General features: G+C 36.4%; 1 protein-coding gene across 1 annotated transcript in view; it reads right to left on the reverse strand.

Moving 5' to 3' along the window:
- Window positions 1–21696, reverse strand: part of CENPF (centromere protein F) — a 42321-nt gene extending 20625 nt beyond the window's left edge. Inside the window, exons 1-9 of the mRNA XM_059834143.1 lie at window positions 21535–21696; window positions 20277–20473; window positions 17973–18088; window positions 16007–16098; window positions 12978–13245; window positions 11206–11408; window positions 8458–8583; window positions 4531–4659; window positions 2811–2933 (exon numbers count right to left, since the gene is read on the reverse strand). Coding sequence (XP_059690126.1) covers window positions 2811–2933; window positions 4531–4659; window positions 8458–8583; window positions 11206–11408; window positions 12978–13245; window positions 16007–16098; window positions 17973–18088; window positions 20277–20473; window positions 21535–21696 — 1416 coding nt within the window. The remainder of the gene's footprint in view (window positions 1–2810; window positions 2934–4530; window positions 4660–8457; window positions 8584–11205; window positions 11409–12977; window positions 13246–16006; window positions 16099–17972; window positions 18089–20276; window positions 20474–21534) is intronic.
- Between the last annotated feature and the right edge of the window lie 434 nt (window positions 21697–22130).

Here is a 22130-nt window from a genome sequence, read left to right on the forward strand (position 1 = left end):
TAGCCTTCCCTACCCACAGTTTAAAAAAAAAAAAAATCCAGTCACATATAAGTTTCAATGAAGAAAGTTTTCCAGTAATCTTAACAATAATTGTTCAAAGTACAAGGTTCCAAACTTCTTGCATTCAAAGCACCATCTGCAGATGTAATACAAGTACACAAAGTAAACAAGCCTGTTCATTAGAAAATCTAGGGTGATCTATGGAAAGAAAACCAAACTAGTTTAAGGAATTAAAATGGCTGAAAGGTCTAATTATTTTGATTTGGTGCAAGCATTCCCAATAAGCAGCACTTAGCAAAAACCAGGAACCCATAATTTAATGGACTAAGTATCTGATAGTAACTAACCATTTACACTTTCCAAAGCTATAAACAAAAGAATCAATTTGGTTTCAAGCTAGTTATCGATTCTGCTTGTATGCTGTATTACTCAAGTTAGCCATTCTGCAATTGTCCCTTGAAAAAGCAAAAACCAAACCAAAGCAAACTCCAGAACCTATATAAAGGTAGTACTACTATTCTGGAGAAACTCTTCATGGGGCAGGCTTACGAGCAGCTTAGGGACTGACTGAGTTTTTCAAGAACAGTTATGGGATTGCTTGCACCATCAAAATGTAAACTGTATGCCAAGATGCCAGAACTGCTCAGCTATTGAGATATTACCATTGCAAAGCTTAGTAGTCCTTAGACTAAGCACGTCCTATATGTCTCACAAGTGTATCTGTTTTGCAACTCTTTTGGAACACCAGTCTTATTATACAGTAAGGACTAAACACAGCAGTGGATTAACCAGCAGAAAACAACTGTATTCTCCACTGGGTAGTCAGACCATTACTGTAAGATTGCAACAATTTCCCTTTAATAAAGGAAAAGAAATGCCAATCTCACTCTTGTTTTCTTTTGCTATAAAGAAAATCTACTGCCAACAAAGCCTCCAAGACTTCAAAACAGTTTGATATAATTTCTTACATTGTACTTATTTATGGGAGCGAGGAAGACAAGCCATGCCTTAAGTTCTGCTGACATATACCATGCTTTTTCATGTGTGAGTCTTAAGACAGCACTGTAGTGTTACTGATCTCTTCAAATAATACAATCTCTCCCAGATTAGGCTTCTTTATAAATTTATTGGTCATGTTCTAATACAACATCACTGTCACCAGCTGTTCAATTGTCTGACCAAGACAAACAATTATGAAGAAAAAAATCTGACTATAGTTACAGCCGAGTAAGATGGATAAAAGACTGGTAGATAAAATGAAGCACTCCCAAGAATTTGCAGCAAGAAAGGTACATCACCATAATGATATCTGCAGCCTGACAACAGGATCTCAACAAACCGTATCAAATCTAACCTCACTCCATAATTTCAAAGCCAGAAAGGGCATGAGCCCACAATATCTGATATAAACTATCTTTTTTTTTTTTTTTGGTCTAAAAATGTGAAAGATTACATTAAGAATGTGCAGAAGCTTGGTGGAGGTTTTCCTCCTCCGGGATACACTGGAAGAACAAAAATTATCTTGATTAGCCTTACCACTGGAAGGCACTGGTTACATTTATTTACTAAATAGGTTTCAAGGACCAATATCTGGCATCGAGGCCAAGTGGCACAGAACAGCCCATAACTGTACCACTAAAGTCTTCTATCTTCCCAAACAGGTGGCTCTATCCAAACCGGTTGCTGGGAATGGTCCCAGGCTCATGTGAACTCCCAAACTGTGCCTAGAAATTGTATGAAAGAGTGCTAGTCAGCTGGGCCAGAGCCATGCGAACTGCTGTTCTAACAATTAACAGTATAAATAGTCACATTCCAATAGCTGGGAATGTTCCCAGACATTGTAATCTACCAGCATGAATGTACCTAAAGTTTCACAATATACTAAAGCTGTACCAACGTTTGTGCTGATCTGAACAAAAACCACTATTTTACTTTAAATTTGTTCATAGATTTTTGGCAGGTAATTTTTTGGCAGAAATTATGCCAGATTATTCTATATCTGCTCATGACAACAGGCAACAAGCAAAATAAGAGTGTTTAAATAAAACAAACTGTGACATGGATTACAGAGGTATTGAGCTCTATTTCTTTTTTACTTCTGATTCTCCAAATAAAGGATAAAATTTGCATTGAGAGGTCTCTAGTGGCACAACTGTAACAATTTCAAGTGTAGCTGCTCTAATTGCCACCAAAGCAAAACTATATAACTGAGAAGACAAAGGAGACATTAAAATGAAAACATTTCTGCATGTGTGAATATGAGGTAGTATGGCAGCATCCAAAGACTTCTTCGTTTGGGGGAAAGTTTTTACAGCAGTGTATATTTGTTAGACTCTGTTTCTTCGAAGAAAAATGCATTATTTTTCTTTAAAAGAGGATATAGTAAGTGTTTGTACAAAATCGCTGAGTTTGGCAGTGTGCATCAAAGCAGTAGTCAATGATTTTAGAATTTACTTTTAAAATCAGACAAAGCATTGATGTAGTTTTACTTCAGGACCAAAAGCAAGAATCTCTTGAAACAAAAACCTATTTTTGATGAAAGATAAATCCAACATTAACTAGAACCATATCAGCAGCATTACAGCAATGAATCCTAACCACGCAGCCAGTTCCACAAATTGCATTAATCTACATGTCCTTAGTGAAGTCCTCATTTTGTATTACAACTAAGATACCTTATTAAGATAATCCACGAAAGTGTTTAAACATTGCTTATGGGAAAACACGCTATGTGAGTAAATGCTCAGATTTGGCTACAGATCGCCAATTTATGCTATTAATTCTATCAACTATTCCTCTGCATTGGTTACCTCAAAGCTTCTTGTCAAATCAGTTTCCTTAGCCCGGGCTGCTAATAAAGCCTGCTCTGCTCTGCACAGCTTCTGGGTGAGATCACTGGTATCATGTTCCAAGCATTGTTTCACTGCCATTACCTGTAAGAATGTTGAAAATGGACATTGTATTCACAGGCATATTTAATTTGTTTTTTTAAAATTCCCATTCTTGAACTCCAATATTTATTACAAAATAAAACTACATTATTTATCCCACCATGAACCCAAGGTTGCTTTACTGTGGTTTAGAAAATAGCTGCTTATTGCCTTTCCACTCCTTTGCCTCTAACCAGAAAGATGGTATGTCTCTGAAATACATATATTTCTAGATTGTCTGAAATTGGATTAATACATCCAACTTGCAGCTACATCACCATAATGATATCTGTAGGATACAAATAAGATTGGGAATGTAATAGCCCTTTTGCTAAGCTAGGAGAATCAGAAAGTTAGGATCATAACTGCCCTTATTGCTCCATGGACATAGATTTTATAAAAACTGAACAGGTTTTAGCTCTTTCAAAATAGTCCTATAATGCTCCAGATTAAAAAGGAAGGAAATGGCATTATCAGGTCAAAAAAGGAAAAAAAAAGTCTATTCTGATGTCATTAGGTAATAAATTAGCTTTCTTGAAGAAAGAACCAAAAGGTACCTCTTTTTCTCTCTATGAAATCAATTTCTTCAGTATGGATATATAAAAGAATGTGCATATAAAGAAACCTCCACTGAAAACACTTGACTGAATGTATTCCCATGGCTATATTTCTAAAATAAAACAAGCCTGCAAGAAAGCTGTTGTCAGTTTTAGAAATGCTGTTTCAGTTCAGCCTGCCGGCTAATGGGGCTTCTCAATATAACTTCCAAAAACTTGTGGCGCTTTTTAGAAATTCAGTTAGCTCTGCTGCTTTATAGCTGCCCTCAAGAGGTTTTTTGAGGCTTTTAAACATTCCTCTTTTCTGGTCACCCACTCTGCAGGCTTGTGCTGCTTTCTAACTTCCTTAAAATTGTGGGTTTGTGACAACTAATGTGTTCTAATAGCTAGTTGCTGCCAAAGCTGTGGAAGAACTTCATACTGATGTTCCTCCTTACACAAGCCCTGACACTCATGTGAATTTGTGGAGAACCAGTTCAGGGAGTGAAACTGATAGCAAACACTTGTGCCTGTGTACACATATGCTAATTTATACATACTTTTTCCTTTGCCTTTTTTGCTCCAGTATCAGCTCTCTGCAGGGTCACATGAGGGGTAGCACTGCTAACAAAGAAGTACCAGGAGTGCATGGCCAAGGTGTATGAAATGTGGCTGTTGTTCCAAAGGGCAACTACCTGTTGAGCAGTTTAGCTCTATCATCAAACTGCACCTCTGCATGTTTTCTATATAAGGTGTCTCGTGATCAGCCTTAGCTGCTCCTTTCTCAAACAGATTTATTTTAGCTGCACTGTTCTGCATTCACATCTCCTTCCCTGTGGGAAGTGGACTAGCCCCAAACTTTTAAAAGCCTGTAATTCACATTTAAATACATATTATTTCAATGAGAAATGGTAAATACAAAACAGTTAATACAAACTGTACAAAACATTAATACAAGTCACACATTAATTATTTTTTGCTTTATATATATAAAAATTAAGGCAATACTGCTGAGACAACTAAATACCAGCTCTAATAGAAGATTTTAATATAAAAAAGCCTACTTTGTCAAATTCTGCCTGCAGAGCGTTGAAGTCATTTTTGGCTTGCTGTAGCTCCTGATTCAGTTTGTTTCTTATCTGATTGCACTGCTGATCCAGTGTTTGTAAGGAACGTTGCTGACAAGAGAGTTCCTAGAAAACAGTAGAAATACATTAGCAAACAAAACACATAACTACAACAAGTCTCTATTTTAGTTACTGGAGCGATAACAACTGATTTTCATTAGCAGATATTGCCTGCTCAGAGACTGTTGTCTTACACAGTGAACAACAGTTTAAAAACAACTTTGATGCATGCTGCAAATGTCACATGGGCAAGAATGACCCTAACACAATTTATGTCATCTGCCTAAAAAAATCCATTACAGCAACTTTCCTATCACAGAAAGGGAGAAAAAATTAATCTAAAAGTAGTGAAAGTAATAGTATTAAAATTATTCATCTTAAAGATAATTTTCATATAAGAATTAACATTACACTACGAGTGGATAAATTCATTGGTGCTGTTATTTACTTACCATACTATAAGGTTGATTTTTTTTTTAGGAAGATTAAAAAATAGTCTTAAAATAATATAGCATGGGACTGAGCAACAAGATAATCTTACAAGGGCAGTCATGAAAACTGCACAAAAAGTAGTGTTCCCAAAACAGTCTTCCTGAAATCTGTAGAAGGACAATATAGTTTGTGTGGGTCTTACGACAGACCAAGTACACATCCATTAGGATAAACAGCTGTACTTGTCATTTCTCATAAGGCCTGTTCCTATGCCTTTGGACCTTATAGTTGTGATTCTGCACAGATTTCAGAGGTTTATTAGGATGTAAAACAATAAGAGGTGTGAGGATAATAAAAACCAATGAAGGAAAAAAACAGGATATTTATCAGCAATAATCGCTATGCAGAAAGTTGCAATATGCTCTACTAACATTCTAAGATCCTTGTGAAGGGCAAAAGGCAATAAAGCTCTTGTGTTTCTCTTATTAGTTTTAGAGTACAGGTGTAGTTACTTCATACAGGTAAGCTGCTTCACTAAAAGACTCACTACCACACTGTCACCAGTCAAACAAAACGAAAGACCAAAAAAAACCCACAAAAAAACCCAAAAGAAAGGAAATGTTCACAGTGAAGGAACTAGAGCTGACATTTTTTGCAATGTGGCTCTGGCTCACAGGTGCATGAAGCCCCTGCAACACAAGTCAGTGTATTTTAGTCAGTCATATCTGTGAAATGATGCCAGCACACCTTACATTCTGCTCTAGAGGAAAAACAGCACAAGAGGCCCAAGCACTTCCTACACCAGTAAGACATCCAGTAAACAAACAGCTCTTGTTTATCAGGGGAAGTATGGATGAGTGTGGAACTGTCATAAACAGAAAACCCAGAAAGACCAATATTAATATATATGTGTGTGTGTATATATATATATAAAAAATTAGCATTTTTTCTACATAGAACCCAATATAGATAAGTCTGCAACTGCCTTCCCACACAAGAAGGTGACACAAGCACTATACAATTTAGAAAGGAAATACGTGACACCATCTGGGTGTCACAATAGCTGACACTAGTAACTAATGCTGAGTAAAGTACATACTAGCTCCAAAGAGCTCTTCTGCAAACCTCTGGTCAGGAGCATTTCCTGAGCTCATGCAAGGAGGCCCTTTGGACCCTAGTATATGCCTTATTAATGAAATGATGAATTCAATGTCTGTATGTTCCAAAGCATTCCAATAATTATTTCTAAAGCCGATGGACTGAAAAGACTGCTTTCTAAGCCCTCTGTGTTACAGTGTAAGAGAGAAACTGCAGAAAACCTTTCTTTCTTTAGGTGAATGCTTAAAACAAAAAGAGCGCTTCCTCTAGTTTTAGATGTCAAAAAATCAGTTATGCACATCTAAACTAAAAGTGGAGGCTCCTTCCATTGCCAGCAGGCAAACACCCAGCTCCAGAGTGAAGACCCACATCTAATGTGTCTGGAATAACCTGCCCCTGTCTCTGCAAGGTAAAATAGAGGCCTAAGTAACAAGCTTAGACTGACACCTAGATTTTAGATGTCTGAAGTAAGGCAATATGAATCTCACCTTTCCCATTTTAAGCTTGGATGGAAACATTTAAATAAAATTTGAGAGAGAGCATTGGAAACTATGACCTGATTCAAGTGTCACTCTGAAACTAGCCTGTGTTACCATCTCGGAACAAGGCCTGGAGCTTCTCAGAGCCTTCTGAAAGTTCATAAAAAGTATTCCTGGATCTCACCTGCCTTCTAGAAACAGAAATGTAATAAGAAACACACCAGCAAAGCTTTACAGGATGGAATTCAGTAGGATCAGCACCAGTATCTAGCTTTCACAGAAGGGAAGAATCACTCCCTGAGGAAAACACACAGATCAGAATTTCACAATATTACACAAATTTGGATGCCAGAATGTGGAAAACAGAGCCTTTAAATTGGACTTGAGAGCCAAATATTATAAATAAATGAACATTAAACAAACTTCATAAAACCCTATAACAGCTCAACAGATCACAAACATTACAGAAAAAAAAGACACAGTTCTTCACAGTTAATGGCCTTGCTAAACAACCTTGAATGACAGTATGTGGATTTACATATTAGTCTTATGAAGACCTTTTTGTTTCTAACTAAATTTTGCTTCACGGGAGCAGTTCCTGTGCATGGCACTTGAACTGCCTGACATCCAAGCTATCAGCTGTTGAGACAAGCTGTAGCAACAAACGACCCATGTGGAGGATGACGTGCTGCTTCTCTGAAAGAATGTCTCAGAAATACCATATTCTTAAATGATCCCACTGAATAGAGTGCCAGTGCAGAAGGGGCATGCATCAGGCGTAGCAGAGCCAGTATGGACTGGGTTTGTAAGGAGAAACCATGACAGAAGGTTCACGGGCCTTCAACCCATCCTTTGACGAATATGACGACTGCTATATTTGAATCTTTCAACAGTGTTTTTTTCATCCTACAACTATTCAAATACAAAGATCAGTTCTTATTTACCACTTCTAGACAAGGTTCAGTATCTCTTTGAGATCCTGGGTTACCATCTAGACTAACAGACTTTGTGAAACCACTTTTTCACTCAAGAGCGTTGGTAGCAGCACTGTTCATCAGCCGCTCCAGCAGAATTCCTCTGCCAATTATTTTATCTTTCTGGATATACCTTGGAGAAATGGTTTCAGGTTAAACATGTGACACCAACAGCAGTCTTCTTCAAGGCAATCCCCAAAGCAAACTTAAAATGCCCATCTGAATTGGCACTATGACTATATCTATGACTACATCTATGTCTTGAATTTCCTAACACTGATTATATTATTAAGCTTAAAAAGAAAAATACCAGGAGTTTAGACCTAATCCAAATCAGTGTTAATGCTAAACATAACTTCACTCCAGAAAAGTTCCTGGGATACTGCTACACGTTGTCTCTCTGCAAGAGTTGGCACGAAGGAAACAAAAGACACTTACGCTAACCCCGTATTTTACCACCTTCTGAGCATGAACCAAAATTAGAATAATAGAGATATAGTCCTAAAGAAATTATTTTCTTGTGTGCGAGATGCATGAAAAATTCACTCAAATTCCACAGAAATAACTGAGTCAGTTATTAAGTTTGAACTCACATACACATAATTCTTTGAACAATGAAGCCTAGTTTCTCATGGATTTGTATCTCAATTGGGTCTCTTGCACATATTCTCTATTGTCTAGTAAGTACTACCATAATTTTGCATCTCTCTGACAGCCCCTCCACTCTATTGGGATGTTTGCTTTCAGTTTTTCAATTACCTTTGCAACTTTTACCTCTCTATCACATGTGATTGCAATTAACTGAAAAGCAGATACACAAAATAAGCCATGTGATTTCATCTCCTCAGGAAGTCAAAATTAAAAAGTTCTTCTTGCCTTACCTGTTGGTATTCCTTTTCCTTTGCCTTTATTTTCTGTTCTAAAGACTGACGAGCACTCTCAGCATTTTGTCTTTGGCAATTCAGTTCTTCTGACAATCTTCTCACCTTTTGCTCCATCATTTGGACCTATAATAATTTAGTTATCAATCACAAATGTTAAAAATTCAAGTGACGTTTTATTTAAATATATATGCATTAATATAAAAAGACTGATTTCACTTATTACAATTGTTCTAGCATTCATATAACCTACAACGTAACTTTAGCTGGTACCATATAAATACTTAGCAATCTAAAGCACTAAATTCATACTTGTTTATGTCAGTGATAATGCAGATACAGAAAGACAGAATATATATACTTTTTTATATATATATTAGTTAGGTGTGTGTGTATATATACATATGTGTATACACACACAAAATAATAAAAACATCTTCAGAAAATCAGTGTCTTTGACAGTCTACAGAAATGTACTGTATCTGACACCAAAAACAGATTACATTTTCAGTACCTCAGGTTACTACAAGCTAAAGAATGACCACTAACTACTAAACAACTACATGTTTAGACTGACAATGACTGGACATTCCACTGAATTTCAGAGTGATTCAGCACATTGATTTGGATAGGAAAAAAAGAGGCAACTATCTTAGACTATTTCAAAAACAATAGAAGAACATTTTTCAAATATTTAAACTTTAATTAAAAAAAAATCAGTACCCTATGTTCTAGGTTAATCTCCACATTAAGACTATGTCAGCTTGTTAGCTTATTCAGTTTATTATGTTAATATTACATTACCTAAGAAAGTGAAGTAGTGTCCACCTAACTCCCTGAACAGAAAAATGCATTTTTATTCCAAAAACAATCTGTTAATGCAAAATATGTATTTTTTTTTTCCCCTAGGGGGAAAGAAAAATGGCAAAGTATGAACAAGATTGTTTTCTTTTCCAGCAATAAGGGCTGTTTAATGAGTTAGTGAAACTATAGTCCATCTGTGTTACAAGAAAATAAGAAGCATATAGTAGTATTGGGATGTCTGGTTATTAGGCACAGATGGCAGGGATTGTGAGCTCCTGTAAGATCACATGGAAACTTGCCTGCAGAAGGACTGCAGACCTCACAAGATCTGAAAATACTTGATAACACAGAGGAGGTGCACTGTGGTCAAGGTCTGTGAATAGTAGCAGTGACAGAGAAGTGCACAAGGAGTGTGCCAAAATTAAATTCAGGCTATGAGGCAGGAAACGAAAATCCAGAATCTCAATGCAGTTCTACATCCAAAGCCTGGGGGGCAGGCAGAGAACCATTTTCAGTGCGAGAAAGAGAACAGAAAGGAGCAACCTTCAGATGGCAGGACCAAAGGAACCTTCTGGGACAAGACGCTGCGCTGCACCTTAAGGATGGGCTGCACCTCAATTCAAATGGGGCCAGTCAGTCCTACACCTCTTCATCCTTCACCAGGCATATTCTTAGCTATATAACCTTGCCCCTTCCCGTGTGCTGGATTTAACACCCCTTTGATTCCTTAGTAAAACAATTCAACTCTCTTAAACCCATCTTCCCACAAACTCACCGTCATAACAGTCCCTTTATGTAGTTAATGGACTGTGTCAAGAATATGATTTTACCTTACTCCCAGCCAAGATTTCCCCTAAACCAGTTCCTCACAGAGGTAGCACTAGCCGAACGTTGCTGTCTCTCTCAAAAGGCAGACTGATTAACCCTCAACATGCAAAGGTTTATATTTTTAAGGACCAATACAGGAGTTGTGGGAAACAGCAGTTTTCCAATACCCTTAGGTAGCAGGTAGAAACTTGCTGACAAAGATGGATAACAATTACTATACCCTGAGAAGATACACACAGAAATGTCTTTTTTCCTATCCTGTAGATGAATCGAAGTAGTAGAAAAAAAGTAAAAAGATAGATGGAAATACGAAGATTCAAGGAATTATGATGTCTGTGCACTACTTTCAAGTTTGTCAAATGCTGTGAAGAAGGATTTTAGGAAGGTAATGCAACTTGATTAACCAAGAAAAAGAAAAAAACTCTTCTTGTTATCTTCTGCAATTTCAGTTAAATGATTTTAAACACAGGCATCCTCTGCTTTTTCGCATGATTATGAGCAAAAATCTGAACCATTTCACATTTTTATATGTATGTAAATACACTCTAAATTCTTGACTAAGCAAATTTTACTATCCTATTGTTTTTTTACTATGAATCCAAAGTCCGTAGGATTAGGTCATGAAATCCTATTTAGAAGCTACATACATTCTCATTCTTGCATGACCTTTTTACCTAGATTTTATTTTACACAAGTAATTTACAATCCAAAGACTATGCCCCCCACCAACATCCTGTAGTATAAGCAACAGATACTGATTTTCAGCCAAAATTGCATGACGGAGCCTATATAAGGTCAGAACTTGCCACCAGATGTCATTGTTGCTCTATGCAACTTGATCAGAAAATATTTTTCAGAATTCCAGTCACTCTTGCCTGAGGATGAAAAATATTTCTTCAGGTGGGCAGAAAATGGGCAACTGCTTACGAGTATTTACATTTTTACAGGTAATACATATCAAACTAACATATATTTCTCAAAACTTGATCCTCAGCAAATGCTCAAGAAACTTATCTAAGAACCTTGGTTCTTACTAAAATGGCTAAAAACTGACACACATTAGTACTGGGAATGAATTATAAGGACAGTCAGAAGATGTGTGATGCAACATTTTACCTGTGTGGTAGCTTCATCAAGTTGTGTTCTCATTTGAGTCAGTTTATCTCTGGTTTTGTTCAGAACTTTATCCTTCTCTGTTAATTCCAGCTTCACTCTGTCCAGCTGCAGTTCAGTCTCTTGATGTTTATTCATATGGGATTTCTTCACTTTTTCTTGAGCTTGCAGTTGTTGTTCTAGGTCTTTAATAGTGGAATTTAACTCTGAATTTTAAAAACAGTAAAGATTAAGAATACTTTCTGCTTTGAAAGGTATGTCTTCCAGGTACTCGAATTTCCAAGTGTCTACACATTCTAAATTATTTAGTACGTTTGATAACAACTCAAGTTCCTGACACAGACAGACATCCTGTAAAATGTTCAGCAAGCTAAAACAAATGTTTCAACTCTCTTCTACTACTCATCAACAACTAAAACTATCAAGACCGAAAGATAGTTGACTCTAAATCAGTAATTTCCACTTCACAATATATGAGAACACAGCAAAATGCGAGGTCAGGCACAAATGCTGCAAAGGCAAAGACAATTTGTTCCTCTGATGGTTTGTTTTTGTTTGGTTTTGTTGTTGTTTTTAAACACACAGAAACATGTCACTTGATATATCTATTTTAATTCTTTTATTTTTAAAAGGAAAGATACTCCCTACAAACATTTGTTTGGGGCAACGGTGAGCCTCTGCTTCCAATAGGCTTTTCAGCTATTGGGCATCTGTAAATACAGTATTTTGTATTTTAATCTTTTTCCTGTCCCAAAGCAGCATGCATACACAAAGCAAAACCAAGTGATCCTGTCACAATATATATCAGTAAGAGTTTACCTTCCAAAAATCACCACGTAATTTTACAGCAGAAAACATTAGTCAGCTACAGGGAGCATTATCCAGAATTACTATTATCTGGTAATTCTTTTTGTTAAAAAAACCCCTGTCTTCCTGCTGCTCAATTTATATGGCTTCCAAGCTGAAAATGCCTCCTGGATTGAAGTTTTAGATGTAGGTATTTGAATAAACAGTTTGGAGAGTACAGGAACTTAGGAATAGTCCTACAAGAAACAGTTAGTGGAAAAGCTCATCCAAATAGTAGGCTTAAATAAATGTTCACCAAATCCACAACAAACCAACTATTTGCTCTCTTCTGACTATCAGGTATCAGGAAAGAGTATTTTTTCATGTCAATACACGCAATAAAAGATCATATCTTGCTTTTTCATTGTACTTTTTGCATCATACTTCATTCTGTGCTTCCAGTAACATCCATTATGGACCAACTCAGTTATGCATTAAGCATGTTCAATCAATGAATTTTTAACACAGGTATTCCTCAGACATAAATCTCAAGAGTCATACAAAATTAAGGAAGCAATATAATTGAATTTAACAGTGAGACGTAATAAAATCCTGAAGAGTTTTTGAACTCTGTTTCAAGTGAATTTATTTAAAAGAATTGTTCCATGAGCAGTGGAATTATTGGAGAAGGCCATTTTAATTTTATATGATGTTCCCTACCCACTCCAAAAATATAAACTTCTCTCTTCTAACTCTCACACCCCTTATGTAAAGATACCACAGCTTGTGGATAATCTCTATGTACTGGCTGATCATTGAAAATATACACACCAGCAGACCACTGGGCTAGCTGCCAAAGGCAACAATAGGTATCTTTCTCTTTTCCTCACTAAAGCACAAATTTCAATACCTCTCTTCTATCCACACACGAGCTTTCATGAAACCGTATAGGAGACTGCCTCTGGGTTTTAAGGCAATATATCAGATACCTTGGTTCTGTGCTCTTAGCTGGATCATGAGTGAAGAATTACAATTCTCAGCAAAGCTATTGTTGAACTCGTTCTTTTCTGATATTATACTAGAATTTGCTTCTTTTTCCTGTGGAAAAGAGGATGTTGTAGAACTTCCCCTTGCAGGTGTTTCTTGATTTCTAGATGGTGTCTTTTCTTGTTGCCACGAAAACACAGATGAGGAAGCCTGATGCCGAGCAATCTCCCTGTGACTCAAAGAGCTTTGAGGATGAGGATGATTTATTTTCTGTGTCCAAGAAAAAAAGGATCTACCTTTATACAGCCCCATATCCAACATATAACAAAATAATTAATTTATTAATAAAGTATATAATAGGTCATTTCACATTTTTATAACATCACATCATCCTCCGGTGCAAAATACTGATTCACATAATTATTTTTTATAGTACATAAATTAAATAACTTTAGCCCAAGTATCCAAGAATAGCTGATGCTTATAAACACAAACCAGGATCTCAAAAAAAGTAGTTCAATCTGTATATCTTTATAAGTAACACAACCAGATTTTTGTCTTTTTCAAGAGAGATCCCATCATTTACCTCCTACATTTTTCAAAATCGCAGCCTACATTTTTACAGGCAAGTGCTGACACAAGTAAGCTGCAAGAAATACAGAAATCTAGACTAACATATCTGATATCTGAACCACATTTAGTTCTTCTGGACAAACACAGGTAAATTCAGAACAGACTTATTTATTTAAACTTATACACACAGAATACCCCAAAATTGCAATAATAAAATATGCCAGGTACCAGCTTTCAACTTCTTCCTACAGAAAAATTAAAGAGCCAAAATCCTAGGTGTTTTTTTCTCCTCCTTAAGTGAAAAAACCTCAAACAGTAAAGCCCCCATTGTATTTTTTAACTGGATTTTCAAATACCTCTCATTTGATTTTTTTTTTTTTAAACTAAAGCCCTAAACCAGGTAATACCCAGCGTGACTTCTCAGTCCAACCAGAGAATATGTTGTTATGTAGGAATAGCTGTGCTAAGACCAGAAACCTATATAGTCCAGAATGCTGTGTTCAGTCCTGTAAAGTAACTTGTTTATAGATAAAGAACATAAAAACCTAACCATGCATATAGTAATCATTCCCCTTATACACCATTTAAATTTACAGAGTTTCTGAGACAAAAGTTTGAATCCAGGAAATTAAGGGGAACTAATGATAATTTTTACTGAAATACTTTACATGTCCTTTCTCTTTTGGATCCGGATGCATTTTGGCCTTTTTACAATACTCTGTGACAAACAGTTCTGCCATTTAACACAGTAGTGTAGTAAAATAGTTTTTGTTCTGAGCCTGCAGAGCTGGTACTGTAATTATGCCTTATGAAAAGTAGGAAAATGACCATTCCGTTTCCTCTCTTGATCCTCACTCATCTTTGTACCATCCGCTTTACTATATCTGTTTGGAGATGAGATGAACAGAATTTGCAAGGAATATTCAAGATGTAAGAGCCATTTGGCTATACATAGGCAGAGAATATTTTCTTATTAGTTCTTAATTCTTTTCCTAAAAAATTATTTTTCATCATTGCTGAACACAATGTTGAAGTTTTCAGAGAACTAGCCACGATAATTACTCAATTGCTTCCTGAAATCATTTAATTAAATTTGGAGCCTGAATGTACCAGGTATGCGTTGTTCAGATTACATTATCCAGATGCATTACTTCACTTTTTTTTTTTAATGCTGAGTTTTACTTACCATCTTAATTATTACTTAGCGTTACAAAACACTGTGTGGTCTTCAACCATGTTATTCAACTCTTTTTCAGATCACTAATGAATATGCTGAATAGCACAGTTCTCTTTACCAATCCTTTCCAGGCTCCACTGTTGATCATCCCCCAGCTGTAAAAACTGACTATTTATTACCACTGCTCTCAATCTTTACCTTTAAATTTGCAAGAACTCCCCCTTATCAAAATTGTTTTGTTTTTTCAGTGTTTTGTGGATATCCAATGACATTATACAAAGTCACGCTTAACTCACACATTCTCTGATTTATTCTTAAAAAACAAGAACTCTGAAAATATGTGAGGCATGATTTCCCTTTACAAATAAATGGTTGATCTTTTCTCCATACACCATACCTACATATGCATCAATAAACGTATTGCTTTAAGTTTCTAAAAATTTGCCCAGGACAAAAAGTTGGCCTGACTCAACTACATTTCCAGGCATCAGCACTGTAAGCTTTTTTTAAAAAGTGGCATCATCCTTGTCAGCTTCCAGTGCCAAGAGAAGAACGAAGTAAGTTGCACATCACAGTGATTCAGCAGTCCCACACTGCAATGCCCTAACAATTCATGGGTAAATATTATCTGTATCTGGTAATTTTTTTTTTATTACTATTCATTTTATCAATCTATTTTAAGACTACTTCTGACTTTTCAATTTGAGACTGTGCCACAGATTCAACCCCAATAAAGAAAGGCTCTGATATAGAAAATTTTTTAAGCCTTTAGACAGTAAATACCAAATTAAAAAAAAAAAAAAATTCAGCTTTTCTGCAATGGTCCTTTTTTCCTTGAGGGCTTTCACATCTTAGTCGTCTATTGGCCCTAGAGATTCCCCAATACAGTTCCTACTATTTATGTGTTTGAAAAAATTACTATTTTTTATTTGCTAGGTGAGTTATTTCTCATAATCTTTTCAAGGCTATTTTATTATCCTATTATATTTAACTTGCAAAAACTGACACTGTTTTCTCTTGTTCTTGTTTGCACGAGACTTCCAGTATTTGAAGGATGTGTTCTCACTTTTAATGTCCTTCTTTCCTTTGCTATTCAATTATGCTGGCTTTTCCAGATTCTCCAAGATTACTTCTGAATGGCAGTACACAGATAATTTTTTTTTTTAAATTATACTTTAAGCGATGTAGAATATATATCACTAGTTTTCCACTCCATTTTCCAAGTGCACTCAGTAGTTATTTTCTTAGATATCACACATACCATTCTCAAGAGATACTTACCTTAGCCTGGATGATTTTCAGTTCTAATTCTAGCTTTTTTCTTTCTTCCACCTCTTTCTTGTATTTTTCTTCTAGTTCCTCAAACTTAGCATCTACAAAGACATGATGAATACTTCTTCATAATCTAACTTAGTACATAGGTAATCTTTTCTAGCCTATTGCTATCACAGGAATGATAAAAATGAACAGCTATCAGAAGTGTCACATCATGAGGAGGAAACAACTGTATATACAATATGTTCAGTAATTTAGGACCTCAAAAATACACTGGTGGTATATCTGCAACTTGACATTAGAATGAAAACACAAGGATCCAATGCCAAAATTTTGTTTTTTTAATCTCTCTCTAACAAAATATGTGTATAATATATATACACATTAAAAAAGACATATAACAGATGTGTTACATTATACATACACATACATATTATTACTTTTTGTTTTAAAGTTTTCCTACCAGGAACACAATAGCATTAATATTACTAAGAAATGACCAGAAAATAAGGCTAGATCTTTTCCTTGAGTTCCTTTCAAATGCAATAGGAATTGGACAAAGAATTTACTTAGCATTATTCTGCTGAAATTGTAAGAGGAGCATATTAGTCCAAAACAAAAGTCTTGTTTCCCTTTTCTTGAATTTGTATATAATTCTGTAAGTCTCTCAGGAAAATTCTAGAACTAGAACGCTTTGGAGCATTCTAGGGAGCAGCTGAGGGAGGTGATTGTCCCACTATACACTGCACTGGTGCGGCCCCAACTCGAGTACTGTATGCAGTTTTGGGCACCTCAATATAAGGAGGATATCAAACTCTTAGGGTGTGTCCAGAGAAGGTCAACCAAGATGGTAAAAGCTCTTGAGGGCAAAAGTTATGAGGAGCAGCTGAGGTCACTTGGTTTGTTCAGCTTGGAGAAGAGAAGGCTGAGGGGTGACCTCAGCACTCAGGGAGTGTCTGGACGATGCTCTTAATCATGCAATTTAGTTTTAGGTAGTCCTGCATGGAGCAGGGAGTTGGACTCAATGATCCTTATGGGTCCCTTCCAACTTGAGATATTCTATGATCTTAAGATCTTAAAGAATTTAAGACTCCAGCTTTCAAAGGACACACCCCCCCCCCCAGCACTGATTTTAAATAGTTATTTAAATCATTTTAATCTAATCCCCATTTCAGAAGTGACACATTTAGTGGAATGCTTGACATGGCCACTACTATACCCTTTTTCAGACATGTAGAAAGAAATTAAAAGGAACAAGAGGGCAAGAAAGTATCTCAGATTTCCCATCGGAGTAAGATTGAGATGCCACACTCACGGAACATTCGTTCACAGCAAAGAAAGAGGTAAACGGCATGCATAATATTGAACCCACTGAAGTTTTCCAGCATAGACAGCGTAAGGGTGTCTGGCTACAGAACAGTTCTCCAGTTAAGGAAACTTACTTTTGCTTTTCCAGTTCATTCAAATATTTTAAATATATTTGGTGTCACTAATGTGAAGATAGAAGTGATGCTTTGAAATGGATGCAGTGCATAAATTGTGCAGATTATCATGCACAATAATAGTTTAAATAAAAAATAATTTTCTAAAGAAATAACCCATATGACTGTTGACTGTTAAAGTACCTGTGGCACATGAAGGGAGAAATTTGCTCTTCACTACATGAAGGAAAGAGCTGACACTAAGAACAGGCATTCAAAAAATTCCTGCAGTCTGTTGATAGATATTCCTATTACTATTCCATGTCCATCAACGTAGTGCTGAAAAGATGTAATATTTGCAGTATGTGTTAAATCTGCAGTAAGAATTTTTAAACTTGGAACCCATGGTGCTATGAATTAGACGCTCTCATAATAAGCTATATAATAGGGACTAGGCAACTCAGTACAAGTGTAATGTTCAAAATACTCCTCCACCTTCCAAGAAAACTGACAGTTAATTATCTGTGCTAGATGAAGAAAAAATCGTTTACCATTATGACTTTGAACTGGTGTTAAAGGAGTAGTAAAGCTTTTCTGTGGAGTGCCACTGAATGATAAGTCTCCTGCAGTCGATGTTTGCTGACTTCTCTCAAGCTCACATTTGTATCTGTTTAGGAAAAAAGCAGCAGCAGAAATAAGTAATGGAAACCAAAAGGTTAATTATCTATTTTTAAGAGCCTGAAATACACAAAAAAATATATGAGTCTAAGAACATAGTTTAAAGATCAAGTCAAGATAAGTCCACTGAAAATTTTTAGGTACTATAACACAGAAATATGAAGATTCTATTGTATTTAGAGTTTCAACATATTTAATCAATTACATAGGAGTCAAAGCTAAAAAACAAAACCAAACAAACTCAAAGTAGATGAAAATCAGAACTGCTGAAGATCTCACTGTATGAAGCTGTAGTCCAGCTAAACACACCCAAGTCACTGTAAACACTGATAATATAAAACTCATACTCTTCAGTAAGCATCTTTATGGTAGGAAACATACTACTTTCATTCTATGTTCTGATACTGCACACTTTGAGAAACCTACGTGTACCTCATGAAAATGGAAGGGAATACCCTCCACCCGGCAGACTATTTTTCATGTGTACCATTTACATTGCTACCCAAAACACCACAGCAGACTACCCATCCCAGTGATTTTTGCGAGCATGAAGAGTTACAAGCTCATCCAATGAAACCAGATAACTAGTTTGGAGGTTATACAGCAACTTTTGTCCTGCCCAACAAGCACAGGATGATAAAACAATGGTTCCAGGCTGCAGCCCATGACATTAGTGACTCCAAAACTTGCCTTTCCATTTCCCTCTCCCTTTTACAGCACAACACCAAGAACTCCTCTCCCAGGGGATTGTCAGTTGCTATGATGTGGTAAATGATCAGTTATCAGCATAAACAAAAGAAAACCAAATACAAAAACAATTGCCAAGATCAAGCAACATATAGCAACTGATGACCTTTTGTAGCAGACAGCTATGCAAAGTAATACAATGGGAAGCAGAGAATTCAGTAAACTGGACTTGATTTTGGGAATGGATATTCTTAGTCTGCAACCTCTCTGGCCCAGTATTTGACAGCAGATAGAGAAAACATGAGCGTGGCTCTATCAGACCTGTTGAATATCACTCAATTCTTTTTTGACATATCTCAGCAACTCTTTATGCAAAGCTGGTATTTCTACATGCCATAAATTGTTTTGTTGAAATTTAGAATCTCCTCACAGCAGTCAAATACTTCAACCATCTTTAGTTTTCCGAAAGCAGGGGGGAGGCAAAGAAAAACCAGAAAGACCAACACAGCTTCCTCTTTATTTGCTTCTATTAGGACATGTATGAAACATACCATCCAAAAGTCAAAGGAAGTAGACGTACTCCAGGCCATGAAAAAACCCACTAACCAAAACCAAACCATTAAGAAACCTGGCATCACAGACTGACCCCTCTCTGTGACAGTAATTCTGCATTACTAGTACTAGCACAACAGTTTATTGCATAGGCAGGATAGTCAGCCTTATTGACGCACAAAGTTTCAGAAATACTTTTATTCAAGAATGGAGGTTGCCTCTAGTGTGAGAGCAAGTTTAACAGATGACAACATTCACTTCACTATGGGCAACTGTTCCATTTGTGCAGCACCCTCAGATGAAGGATTTTAGATGTGTCTGCATTACATAAGATTCTTTTATTGTACGAATTGCATTCCACCTCTAGAGACAGTACTGTACTGTCTTGGTAATAACAGTATTTACAAGTTGAGGTGTTATGAATTGGGCCCTTCTTTACCAAAGCAACTAGATTCAGCAATTCAGTCACAGCACCATTGATTTTGGCAGCTTCTTCCACTCCAATAGATGTTCACGCCTCCTTCTTCCAGTGGTCATATTTTGCTGGTAGACTTCATCTTACAGACTGAATTGTCTGTGAACTTTCCTTGCAACTCCAAGCTCTTTGCAGGTTACTTTTGCGAAGTGACTCAGTTGTGCTAGCTTTTTTTTGTTTAAAACCCACAGAATAAATGGCTCACTTTTCACACGACACTGCAGAATTCCCCTGAATTAAACAGGAACCATAGGTGCTAACTGCTTCAAATGGCACACAGATTTATGTAGAAGTCCATATATGCGTATGTAAAAACGGGTCGATGCTTTGAGATTTTGGTCACAAAATCTGAATGAAGGATGAGATGAAGAGAAACTAAAAGACCATGAAGGATGCATTAAATGAGCAAAACATTACAAAATAACCATTGTACAAAGGTTACAGACATACAGCGAGTCCTCACCTTTTCAGTTCTTGTTCTAGCCTTTCGATGTCTTTCTTGCTGGAATTCAGCTGCCCTGACTGAATATTGACTTGAGATTCTTTTACTTGAAGATCATGTGATATTTTCTGCTTTGCTTTCTCAAGATTATCACACAATTCTATCAAGCTCTGGTTCTCTCTCTTTAGTGTTGCAGCTTCATTTTTTTCATTTTCAACCTAGTTGGAAAATAAATAATTTCAGAAATGTCTCAAGTCCTCTCTACACTTCTATGCAATTATCATTATTTTAATAACAAAGTTTACATACTGTTATTTTCTTCCTAGCATTTCAAAATCCTGACAGCACTGAAAAACTCAGATACACACATCGTTTAAATATTCTTGGGTGTGAACAAAACCACATTTCCTAAAATTCAACTCTGTGACATTAACAATTTTATTTATTGGCTAGACACAAGCTCATTGAAAAATTTATCAATCCTTAAATACTGATAATCCACACTAGTCCGCACTCTTCACGGATCATCTCACTTCTCTTTCCGGCCTATCAACTTTAGCAACCAGAATACCCTGACTCACTAAACAAAGTATACACAATGATTATCAAGAGTCACAGCTTTGAAATTAGAAATAGAGCCTAGCAGTAGAGATGTCCTTCTCCCCCCCTCCAGCTTCTGAGGAGCAGGCTACAGTCAGGCTACATCTTTGGACAACATTATTCTTTTGACTGAAAAGTAGTGAGTATTAGCTGCTGCTTCTGAGAGTATTAAAGCACACCTATTTGAGCACACCCCTTCTTTTTGTTTGGGGAGCACAGCAGTTCCTCCGGACAGTTGAAATAAGTACCTGGAAACTCACAGAAAGGAAATGAAAGAAAATTAGCAGGCTTAAGTTCTGCTAGAAAGTTGTAGCAGCTTAAAGGGAATAAAAGGCAACCTTTGTAAATTGCCTCTGAGCTGTATTCAAACATCACAAAACTAAATTCAACCAAGTGGGTCACTTCTGATCTGAAGCACAGCAAGACCCTGACCAAGAGGGTCTCTGGTTTCCTGGCTAGAGGGCTGACAGGGTAAAGTCAGATAAGGTGTAAAATTACAGCCTAAAAAAAAAAAGAAAAAACAAATCCCAAAATATAGTCTCTACAAGAAAAAAAATGGAAAACTACATAAACTAAGTAAAAATTCTGCGATTCTGTGACAACCAGATAATAAATCTTTGTAACTGTGTTTGGCATGGAGAATGGCATTGTAGGAAAGTGAGTGCAGTACCTAGATTACCTTCTGTTTCTGTTTTTGCAAAGCTGCCTCCAGAGACTCTAACTGGAATTGTCTTTGCTGACGTTCCTTTTTAAGCTTGTCCACTTGACTTTCCAGCTCATGAATCTTCTGAAGGACTCTGGGGGAGAGGCCTTCTTTCCATTCCTCCACAGCCCAGCTCATATTGACAGGATTCTTGTTTAGTACCAAATGGATAGTACTACGCCTGAAACAAAGACAACTACAATTAGACATTGAAAGATATTTAATAAGACTCCCTTCTAAAGAAATTGCATTTTTAAGCTTAGCAGCGACTAGAATACAGTATTTCACAACCGTGCAGTCTTCCTGATCTAAACACCAAACAGCAACTTTTAAAATGAGGTCCTATTTTGACACACTTCTGTCTAGTTAAGATGAGATTTTAAAACCTCAATCTCCTAACAATAACAGAATTTATATTCTTACAATTGCATTTGACTGCCGTATTTCAGAAAGTTTCTCTCCACATTTTATTCTGATGTTCACATTGCAGAAAGTCAGTAGCACTTATGACTGCATTGTACTTCAGTGGTGTTCAACCTGAAAGCCTTCTGAAAACCCATGGCTTTGTTTTC

This window comes from Gavia stellata, chromosome 2, assembly GCF_030936135.1.
Source record: "Gavia stellata isolate bGavSte3 chromosome 2, bGavSte3.hap2, whole genome shotgun sequence".
Lineage (NCBI taxonomy): Eukaryota > Metazoa > Chordata > Aves > Gaviiformes > Gaviidae > Gavia > Gavia stellata.